Source organism: Entelurus aequoreus, linkage group LG14 (assembly GCF_033978785.1).
Source record: "Entelurus aequoreus isolate RoL-2023_Sb linkage group LG14, RoL_Eaeq_v1.1, whole genome shotgun sequence".
Lineage (NCBI taxonomy): Eukaryota > Metazoa > Chordata > Actinopteri > Syngnathiformes > Syngnathidae > Entelurus > Entelurus aequoreus.
In genome coordinates, this window is record NC_084744.1 from 30,497,792 (window position 1) to 30,510,291 (window position 12,500).

Sequence of the window (12,500 nt, forward strand, 5' to 3'; positions counted from 1 at the left end):
ACTGACAGTGGTTTTCTGAAGTGTTCCTGAGCCCATGTGGTGATATCCTTTAGAGATTGATGTCGGTTTTTGATACAGTGCCGTCTGAGGGATCGAAGGTCACGGTCATTCAATGTTGGTTTCCGGCCATGCCGCTTACGTGCAGTGATTTCTCCAGATTCTCTGAACCCTTTGATGATATTACGGAGCGTAGATGGTGAAATCCCTAAATTTCTTGCAATTGCACTTTGAGAAACGTTTTTCTTAAACTGTTTGACAATTTGCTCACGCATTTGTTGACAAAGTGGTGACCCTCGCCCCATCCTTGTTTGTGAATGACTGAGCATTTCATGGAATCTACTTTTATACCCAATCATGGCACCCACCTGTTCCCAATTTGCCTGTTCACCTGTGGGATGTTCCAAATAAGTGTTTGATGAGCATTCCTCAACTTTATCAGTATTTATTGCCACCTTTCCCAACTTCTTTCACGTGTTGCTGGCATCAAATTCTAAAGTTAATGATTATTTGCACAAAAAAAAATGTTTATCAGTTTGAACATCAAATATGTTGTCTTTGTAGCATATTCAACTGAATATGGGTTGAAGATGATTTGCAAATCATTGTATTCCGTTTATATTTACATCCAACACAATTTCCCAACTCATATGGAAATGGGGTTTGTATATGTGTGACCCCAAAAAGGGACAAGCGGTAGGAAATGAATGGATGGATATATTTATATATGTGATATATATGTATGCATATATGTGTGTGTATATATATATATATATATATATATATATATATATATATATATATATATATATATATATATATATATATATTATATATATATACACAAACACACATATGTATATATATATATATATATATATATATATATATGTGTATATACAGTACATATATGACATTACATGGACAAAGATAAGACCTTCTGGAGGAAAGTTCTGTGGTCAGATGAAACAAAAATGTAGCTTATTGGCCACAATACCCAGCAATATGTTTGGAGGAGAAAAGGTGAGGCTTTTAATCCCAGGAACACCATGCATACCGTCAAGCATGGTGGTGGTAGTATCATGCTCTGGGCCTGTTTTGCTGCCAATGGAACTGGTGCTTTACAGAGAGTAAATGGGACAATTTAAAAAAGGAGGATTACCTCCAAATTCTTTATATATATATATATATATATATATACATATATATATATATATATATATATATATATATATATATATATATATATATATATATGTATATGTACAGTATCAGTAGTAATAATAACAATAGTCTCTTGTCCTTCAGGTGATGACAGCAGTAGAGCAGGACTACCGGCTGCCCCCGCCCATGGACTGTCCCATGGTGCTGCACCAGCTCATGTTGGAGTGCTGGATGAAGGAGCGCAACCTGAGGCCCAAGTTCTCGCGTATCGTCAACACCTTGGACAAGCTGTTGCGCAACGCCGGCAGCCTGAAGGTGGTGACCAGCACTTACTCAGGGTGAGTGTCTTCCTGTCAGCCTTTCTCCCGAACACCTCCAACTTCCTGTCGCTGGAATATAATATTGTAAGATTTAACAACCTTTCAGCAGCTGTGTTTATAGACTCTGTTGCACCAAATTAGTGCAGAGATGATCCTCCAACGTTTGGTTTTTAAGGAACATACCCGTCAGTCTGTGGAACAGCAGGCGTTTTTCTTTTTTTTATAAGTTAATGTTTTAAAATGCACAAATATTGGGACTGCCAGCCTACAGTAAGTGGAAATGGGAGACAACTTTAACAACTGGCCTATAGATCAGTGGTCCCCAACCTTTTTGTAGCTGCGGACCGGTCAACGCTTGAAAATTTGTCCCACGGACCGGTGAGAGGGGTGGGGGGGGGGGTGTATTTAAAAAAAAAAAAATGTTTTGTTTTTTTTTGTTTTTTGTTTTTTTACATAAATAAATACAATCATGTGTGCTTACGGACTGTATCTCTGCAGACTGTATTAATCTATATTAATATATAATGTATATATTGTGTTTTTTATGTTGATTTAAAAAATTTTAAAAAAATAAAAAATTATTATTATTTTTTTTTATTTCTTGTGCGGCCCGGTACCAATCGGTGGTTGGGGACCACTGCTATAGATGGTGGGTTAAGGCAGGGCTTTTCAATTATTTTTGTCATGGCCCCCCCAATTAAAATATGAGTGAGTCAATGTTTTTCTTTTTTTTTTTGCATTATAACTAGTAAATAAATGTGAGCTATAGTCCGCTTACAACGGAGCTATTCTGCCTATAAAGCGCTTAAAAAAACCTCCATCAAGGTTTTATATACACGCAGTAAGTGCTGTATGGAAGGGATTCATATGGCCCCATTCTTGGTTGGATCTCACGTGAGAGGAAGGAGGCGTGTTAATCATTTTGCGATGCAGTCTGCTGAAAATTATGAAAAGTGCCACTTTACGTAGCAACTGACGCCGTGGCCCAAGTTGGAATTGCACTTTTTTTTTTTTTTTTTTTGGAATTGCACATTTTAAGATATTCATCAGTGTTTCCCCCAGAAAATGTGTTAGTTGACGGACGGGGAAGGGGGTGGGGGTGGGTAACTCGGCTTGTCACCATCCCGTCTCCACCTCATCGCTGAATGGCGGTATACGAGTCCTAGTTACTTGAGATACTAAATATGTCATTATTATGACTTATTAAGTCAAAATAATGACTTACTAAGTCACAATAATGACAAAATAATGACTTACTAAGTCACAATAATGAAAAAATAATGACTTACTAAGTCACAATAATGACAAAATAATGACTTACTAAGTGAAATGAAAGACTTACTGTAAGTAAGCGTTTGCAATAAGCGTTTGAAAAAAAGAGTTAAAAGTGGGGCCACATGCTGACATATGCTCAACTCACCATGCTTCATTTATTACAGCATTTGGGAAGCCTGTGGTTGATTTTTATTATGTAAATGTTGTATTTTTATCAACATGTGATAGCAGGGACCCTGCCATTCAAAACTAGGCTGCTACATTACTAATGATTAATATACTGTAACTATAGCTGAAAAAATAGTACAATAGCAATAGGAGAGACTATTCATCCCTGAACACCATGGAGTTCATGTAGGCTTTATGATGCACTTACATTATTATATCAACTATCAGAGACAGAAACTCTTCATTTAACATAATGTCCTTTTTTGCTGCTTCAACACAGCTCAATCAACACAGATAAAAGGTAAAGTGAAATAACTTAGTTGTTAAATGTAGGTCAATAATGCTTGTCTTTCTCTCAGACAGACGGGGCTTTTCATGTGGGGCGCACACACACACACATGCGCACACATGCACGCACACACACACACCGCACAGTGAGCTAACATTATGCTAAAAGCTAATTCACCTCAAGGACTGCGAGCGAGCTGAGCTGCCGCTTATGTTTCTAGAACGTCAACGGGCTCATATTGATGTTACTAGTAGTTGAGTTGAGGACTGGGAGGTGTTTATTATCATTTGGGGAGTGTCCGCTGCCTTATGCTTACCTGCTAAACACCTGTCTGCTCACCCCATCTCTCCTCTCCACCTGTGCCGTGAGCACTGACTTTATGCGCTCTGAATACGCACTGCTGATTGGCAGTTACCGCTCTGCGTGTAACCAATCAGATGGTTCTGTGGGTGTGACAATGCTGGGCAGTGTTTCCCATGAACTGCCAAGATACTTGTGGCGGTAGGGGCGTGGCTATGGGCGTGGTCACCATGACATCATCGAGTAATTTGCATAATTTACTACAATGATATGATTTTCTCTAAAAAGGCTAAAAAAATGTATACTTACTAATTAATAATAACAGTTTTGTTTTAAACGTCCATCCATCCATCCATTTTACAATATAATTACAACACTTTATGTAGATATTTATATACAGATTTGAACAATAAGTTATTCACTGAAATATATTTATTAATTGTGGTTCTTACAAAAAATATATCTTATAAAATATAAAAGCTAACATGTCTCTTAAAGCTCTGCCCCTTTAATTAGTGCATACTAAATAATTTAACTTTAGCCTACTACTACAACCATATTATTTACCAGCAACATAAAGTGAAACAGAGGCAGAGGTGTCCTGCCACAGTCAGTAACAAATAAACATAAAACAGTAGTGGTCAAATACAAATAAGGCAACAAGAAAAGTATCCTACACTTCTCTTTTGTAAAGTAAATCTGAACAGCCTATATGGGCATCTACATCAACTATATGATTTGCCTGAGAAGCTGGACAGGACAATAAAAAATTAAAATTAAAAATTAAAAAAAAAATCTATTTGTGGGGGACGTAATTCTTTCGTGGCAGGCCGCCACAAATAAATGAATGTGTGGGAAACACTGCTGGGGGACAGCAGCACGCAGAGATGTACTGCTTGTTAAGATGTTAGTTTAGGCAGTGGCTCTTTGTTATTAAGGCGGCCGCCTTAACAACAAAGCACTGCGGGAAACCTTGTTCATCACTCTACTGGCGGTTCAAGTAGAGAGTGCACCCCCACCGCCCCCCAAATTGTCACGTTACATGTTTCAGGTAAACCGCAACGAACGGGGCCATATGAATCCCCTCCTTACTGTATATATGCAAAATTCATAACAACATGTACTATTGACATATTTTAACATTACTTTCATAGACGCATCACGTTTACTTCATGACAGCCAACAAACGTAATAGGACATCACTTACCTTACAATGTCTGGTCTCACTGGCATGTTGACCGATAGAATGTTTGTATATTTATGTTTGGATGAAGAATGACTCGTAATACTCACGAAGGGTTAAATAAAGAAGGGTAGTCTTTTCGTGTCTTTCTCGCCATTTCCGGGTCTAAGTTGGCTGTCAAAGTGGACCAACTTCTCAGTTGATGTCCACATCATTTTACTATCCAGGTGAAAGGCATTATTTATGATATAGAACAGTGGTCCCCCAAACTAAGTCCCAAGATTTAAAAAAATAATATATATATATATATATATATATATATATATATATATATATATATATATATATATATATATATATATATATATATATATATATATATATATATATATATATATATATATATATATATATATATATATATATATATATATATATCAGGGGTCACCAACCTTTTTGAAACCAAGAGCTACTTCTTGGGTACTGATTAATGCGAAGGGCTACCAGTTTGATACACACTTAAATAAATTGCCAGAAATAGCCAATTTGCTCAATTTACCTTTAACTCTATGTTGTTATTAATAATTAATGATATTTACACTTAATTGAACGGTTTAAAAGAGGAGAAAACTTGAAAAAAATGACAATTAAATTTTGAAACATAGTTTATCTTCAATTTCGACTCTTTAAAATTCAAAATTCAACCGAAAAAAAGAAGAGAAAAACGTTAAAAAAATAATTTATGGAACATCATTAGTAATTTTTCCTGATTAAGATTAATTTTAGAATTTTGATTACATGTTTTAAATAGGTTAAAATCCAATCTACACTTTGTTAGAATATATAACAAATTGGACCAAGCTATATTTCTAACAAAGACAAATCAATATTTCTTCTAGATTTTCCAGAACAAAAATTTTAAAAGAAATTCAAAAGACTTTGAAATAAGATTTGAATTTGATTCTACAGATTTTATAGATTTGCCAGAATGATTTTTTTGAATTTTAATCATAATAAGTTTGAAGAAATATTTCACAAATATTCTACGTCGAAAAAACAGGAGCTGAAATGAAGAATTAAATTAAAATGTATTTATTATTCTTTTCAATAAAATTAAAAAAAAATACTTGAACATTGATTTAAATTGTCAGGAAAGAAGAGGAAGGAATTTAAAAGGTAAAAAGGTATATGTGTTTAAAAATCCTAAAATCATTTTTAAGGTTGTATTTTTACTCTAAAATTGTCTTTCTGAAAGTTATAAGGAGCAAAGTAAAAAAATTAATGAATTCATTTAAACAAGTGAAGACCAAATCTTTAAAATATTTTCTTGGATTTTCAAATTCTATTTGAGTTTTGTCTCTCTTAGAATTAAAAATGTCGGGCAAAGCGAGACCAGCTTGCTAGTAAATAAATAAAATTTAAAAAATAGAGGCAGCTCACTGGTAAGTGCTGCTATTTGAGCTATTTTTAGAACAGGCCGACGGGCTACTCATCTGGTCATTACGGGCTACCTGGTGCCCGCGGGCACCGCGTTGGTGACCCCTGAGAGATATATATATATATTGTTTTAATTAATTAATTTTTTTTTTTTTTTAATCTGTCCTCTGTAATCCATTTTCTACCGCTTGTTACTCTCGGTGTCTCCTAGCCGCTCATCGATAATAGCTTTCCCATCGATAACGTGACATCTTTCAGTCAATTAGTGCACGAGGAATATTTTTATTTTTATTTTTTATTTTTTTTTTAATATAAATTATACATTTACATACTGTATACATATACATATACACATACATATACATTTGCATATACCCGGCCAAATTGTTTAACCCAATGTGGCCCCCGGGCAAATTATTTCAACCCAATGCGGCCCCCCGAGTCAAAAAGTTTGGGGACCCCTGATCTAGAATTAACGTTCACGAGCTCCGAGGAGAGGCAGCAGCTCACCAGCTGATGATGTCAATACAGCAGCAAAGGTTTTAGTTACCTCTCCGTGATATATACGCCGCTAAAAGTAGGTCCTTGATGTTAGCGCTTACAATAACCATATTGCTAATACTTGGTTAATATTTAGGTCATGAAATGTAAATGGAATATTGTTGGCGCTTTCTGGATGGTTATTTATCGGGGTTTGTGGTTGGAATAAAGGCAATGATGTCATGGCTCCTATGGGCTCCGTTGTAAGACGACATTTGTTTATGTTTATTTACAAGGTAAAATGCATTAAAAAAAAAGACATACAGTACAGGCCAAAAGTTTGGACACACCTTCTCCTCATTCAATGTGTTTTCTTTATTTCCATGACTATTTACATTGTAGATTGTCACTGAAGGCATCAAAACTATGAATGAACACATGTGGAGTTATGTACTCCAATGAAGTGAAAACCATTCCAGGTGACTACCTCTTGAAGCTCATCGAGAGAATGCCAAGAGTGTGCAAAGCAGTAATCAAAGCAAACGGTGGCTATTTTGAAGAAACTACAATATAAAACATGTTTTCAGTTATTTCACTTTTTTTTTGTTAAGTACATAACTCCACATGTGTTCATTCATAGTTTTGATGCCTTCAGTGACAATCTACAATGTAAATAGTCATGAAAATAAAGAAAACGCATTGAATGAGAAGGCGTGTCCAAACCTGTACTGTATGTGTTCTAGTCTCTCATAGGGATTGTGAACTATAGGACACATTCCAAAAAAGGGCAGTTCTCCTTTAAGAGACATTTGTAAAGATTGGTCCTGCTATTGCATTCAATCAGACATTATTGTGAGGTTTTGTATTAGTGTTCCTAAAAATAGATATACCGGCCACCAGACACATTTTTTTCTCTAAATGTGGCCCCCCCGAGTCAAAATAATTGCCCAGGCCTGCTTTAGACGCTTAATGTCTCCCAAGTTGGAGCGTAAAATGAGTCCCTGCGCGCAAAATGAGTGCGTATGACATGTTCTGACGTTCCAACCTTTTACTCAAATGCAATATTTGCAGAAGTGAAACCATACTGAGAACACGCGGCGCTCAGCCAGCTGCCCGCTGTGCACCCTCTCAGTTGGGGGCGACTGAGAGTGAAGGGATCCTTTTTTCACTTTTAGAAGTGTGTGGAGTGTGTGTTTTTGTCACGTGACTGCCCACCCTTGCTTCAATAACGTAGTCAAGCTGAAGATAGGGATGATGTTCGAAATTGGTTCTCCCGGTTGTTCGATAAGAAAAGAACCGATTCCATGGACCGGTTCCCGTTATCGAGGCCACTATAGTAAAGAAAAAGAGTTGGTTCTTTATTTGAATCCATGGGAACGAATCCCTTCCCACAGGAAATGCCCTGTGGGACGCAATGTTATGCCCATTTGATTGTAGACTCTTACAGACACCTTGTGGCGATATGAAAATACTACGCGTCATTAGTTTGGGCACTTCCGGGTTGAGACAATTGAGAAGTAGACAAGTTGTGTTAGCTCTTACAAGCCTTGGAAAAGATAAGTCTGTAAGTAAACTGTTTAACTTGTTTGTATAACTCAATTTTAAGGTGGAAAGTGGTTAAATTTGATACTAAGATGTTTATTGAAAAACTATTTTTGTGCACTGTTTCAATGGATGTTTTGAGGACTTAAAAAATGGCTGCCAGTCGTGTATTTCCACCATCGAAATAGTTTCAACACTCAGAAGTATTTGTTTGATGATAGTACTGTATATTTGTGTGAAGCTAATATTTACATATTGTGTATTACATTTCAGTATGTTAATTGAATCACATAGCTTATACATTCGTCATTGTGTGTATTTCAGTTTAAATAAATAAAAATAACAGTCCAGCGCAAGATAAAAGTAAAGATAGGAAAACACAAATCAAGATCAACAACAATAAAGAGCCTAAATGGATTAATCTGCTTTGGATTGTTTGTTAGCTGTCTGCCAAGCTGTATAACCTCAACGCGTATAGTGAGGGCAGAACAGGCAATATGCAATTATTGCCAGCCTTCGCTCTCATGTAAGGGGGGAAGAATTGTTGATTGATGACTGTGGTGTTCTTAGTGTCATAGTGTGTGTAGTTAGTATGTTCCAATAGCAGCAGAAGTGCACTTTTTGGAGAGCTGTATTATTTTCAGTTTTGAGCCCAAGGGACTGATTTTATTTAACACTATATTATTATTTATACACCTATAGTGATCACAGAGACAGGTTGTTTTTGTGTTACTGTATCAATTTTTTTATCTGAAAAATCTCACTTAATATACTTTGGGTAACAACAGTCAATATATATATATATATATATATTTTTTTTTTTTAGGGGGGTAACAGTCAATATTTATTTATTTATTTTATTTTATTTTTTTCTTGTAAAATAAAAGTGAGCTTTTGTTAAACCGAATATTGTGTTTTTTTCCTTATACAACAACCTATCTGGATTCGATAAGAGATTCGATAAGAGAATCGATAAGGAATCGGTTCGATAAGAGGATTCGATAATGGGCTCGAACTCGATAATTTCTTATCAAACATCATCCCTAGCTGAAGAATCAGGTTGGATGTACGACATGTGCACCTAGAGCGAGAGTTTGTTAGCCATGTCGGACCAACCTTTTGGTGCTAAAAAATATTATAGTATGTAACGAGTCTGCACTAGAAGAAGAGCTTTGCAAATAAATTTAAAAAAAAAACACGAATGATGTAATCAGCACTCTGTGCCTTGCATTGTGTAGGACAGCTGTGAAGTAGGAGGATGAAGCGTCCCCATCATAGAGCAATGACTCTGCCCCCGGGGCTTGTTGGAATACGATGTCTCCTTGAAAAAAAATATGGCGGGCCTACAAAGAAGCAAATTATATCCATGCTTGTTGTTAGAATCCTTCGCTCTCTCTTCTAGAGCTCAAAGGGTTTTGTCGCCTCTGCCACTGACAGAGTGGTAACCTCGATTTACAAACTTAATTGGTAAATAGAAAAGTTTGCATCGTCGTACCGTATTTTTCGGCCTATAAGGCGCACTTAAAACCCTTTCATTTCCTCAAAAATCGACAGTGCGACTAATGTACGGAATAATTGGGGTTGTGCTTTTCGACCTCGAAGCTATTTTTATTTGGTACATTTATTTTTGACCAGTAGATGGCAGTCACACACAAGAGATACGTGTAGACCGCAAGATGACGCCAGTAAACAACACCAAAACTTTAAATGTTCCATTGAGAATAAAGAACATTACACACGGCACTCAAAAATCCGTCAAAATGTTTTAGTACGACTTTGAAGCCGCACCGCTTGATGGATTGTCGGCCCATTACGGCTACCGTAGTCAAGGATACAAGTATTACTATGGTGTGTGTATAAGGACCGCAAAATGGCACCCATTACAGACATATTATCTGGCGTTTTGTTTCACAATATTATGCAAAACCAACTTTTCTTACCTTCTGGTACCTGCTGATGTGTATTTGGGATCTGCATAAGTGGCTTAAGGAAAATCAGAAGTGTGAGCACTAGAAGTGGGTGTAGTATGGACAAACGGGGCCAATTATTTTCAAATTGTTTTTATTTTTGTGCTTGTCTTAGTCCTTTGTATGTGTTTTACACTTCTCTCATCTTTTTTTAAAAGCCTAACCCGGGACAAGGGTTGCAAATTAGCCTGCAGCTATAAGTCTTATGTACTTTGACATCCGTTACCTATGGGTAGCAATGTTGTCTCTGTCAAAGAAATACATGAATGAATGAATAAGTCTATCCATCCATCCATCTTCTTCCGCTTATCCGAGGTCGGGTCGCGGGGGCAGCAGCCTAAGCTGGGAAGCCCAGACTTCCCTCTCCCCAGCCACTTCGTCCAGCTCTTCCCGGGGGATCCCGAGGCGTTCCCAGGCCAGCCGGGAGACATAGTCTTCCCAACGTGTCCTGGGTCTCCCCCGTGGCCTCCTACCGGTCGGACGTGCCCTAAACACCTCCCTAGGGAGGCGTTCGGGTGGCATCCTGACCAGATGCCCGAACCACCTCATCTGGCTCCTCTCGATGTGAAGGAGCAGCGGCTTTACTTTGAGCTCCCCCCGGATGGCAGAGCTTCTCACCCTATCTCTAAGGGAGAGCCCCGCCACCCGGCGGAGGAAACTCATTTAGGCCGCTTGTACCCGTGATCTTGTCCTTTCGGTCATAACCCAAAGCTCATGACCATAGGTAAGGATGGGAACGTAGATCGACCGGTAAATTGAGAGTTTTTGCCTTCCGGCTCAGCTCCTTCTTCACCACAACGGATCGATACAGCGTCCGCATTACTGAAGACGCCGCACCGATCCGCCTGTCGATCTCACGATCCACTCTTCCCTCACTCGTGAACAAGACTCCAAGGTACTTGAACTCCTCCACTTGGGGCAAGATCTCCTCCCCAACCCGGAGATAGCACTCCACCCTTTTCCGGGCGAGAACCCTGGACTCGGACTTGGAGGTTCTTGAATAAGTCTGAGTAAAGTAAATTTGCGCGCGTCCGCCATTGTAGTCCGTGCCGACTCCGTAGTTGATAAGCTTCTTCTTTTCCTCTACCGTCTTGTTATGGGACATTCACCCTCTGCTGTTGCCACATCTAATACAAAGTAGCGTAAAGTTCTAACTTATATCTCGCTATGGAAGCGCTAAAAACTACCTGCATAGTGAGTGTACATTATTCACCCAAGGAACTTTAGTTATTAGAGAGTTCCTGTCGGACGCTTTTTCACGGGACACATTTCCAGCGTTGTTTATGCACTAGTGCAGTGTTTTTCAACCACTGTGCCGCGGCACACTAGTGTGCCGTGAGATACAGTCTGGTGTGCCATGGGAGATTATGTCATTTTCCCTATTAGGGTTAAAAATATTTTTTGCAAACCAGTGTAGTGGATTGTCCGAAGCTCAAACAGCAACAAAAGTGAGTTTAGTACAAAAAGTTTATTCACCCATAGTCAAAAGCGCAAAGTCGGATTGAGCTGCCCATGCAGACAAACAAACGTCCTCCGGAGGACACAAGAATCAAGAAATCTCCCAGAGTCCTGGTCTCCTGGCCATTTTATCTGTTTCCCCATGTCCCAAGGTCCCGTTGTTTTTGACATGTTTGTTTTGCAACATCCCTGAATCCCTTAGTCATGCTTAGACAATCAAAACATTTTGTAGAATGGTCAGAGCGACTCCATATTCAACTTTGTCCTACATCTGGTCCTTCAATGGTATAGAATAGAAGAGAAATGAAATGAGCAGACATTCTTAATAGACACGAAATATAGTTCAAAGGTCAGAAATTCTACTACACCAGTAATTATAGTCTGCAAATGATGTGTTGTTGTTGAGTGTCGATGCTGTCTAGAGCTCGGCAGAGTAACCGTCTAATACTCTTCCATATTAGTAGGTGGCAGCCGGTAGCTAATTGCTTTGTAGATGTCGGAAACAGAGGGAGGCAGCGTGCAGGTAAAAAGGTGTCTAATGCTTAAACCAAAAATAAACAAAAGGTGAGTGCCCCTAAGAAAAGGCATTGAAGCTTAGGGAAGGCTATGCAGAACGAAACTAAAACTGAACTGGCTACAAAGTCAACAAAAACAGAATGCTGGACGACAGCAAAGACTTACTGTGGAGCAAAGACGGCGTCCACAATGTACATCCGAACATGACATGACAGTCAACAATGTCCCCACAAAGAAGGATAAAAACAACTGAAATATTCTTGATTGCTAAAACAAAGTAGATGCGGGACATATCGCTCAGATTGTTTGGTAAACGTATAGCATGTTTTATATGTTATAGTTATTTGAATGACTCTTACCATAATATGTTACGTTAACATACCAGTTGGTTATTTATGCCTCAT

General features: G+C 38.1%; 1 protein-coding gene across 1 annotated transcript in view; it reads left to right on the forward strand.

Moving 5' to 3' along the window:
* The window catches only part of ephb3a (eph receptor B3a), a 151,176-nt gene that overhangs the window by 128,717 nt on the left and 9,959 nt on the right, over positions 1 to 12,500 (forward strand). The window contains exon 14 of the mRNA XM_062069584.1: positions 1,306 to 1,499. Within this exon, the coding sequence (XP_061925568.1) occupies positions 1,306 to 1,499 (194 nt within the window). The remainder of the gene's footprint in view (positions 1 to 1,305; positions 1,500 to 12,500) is intronic.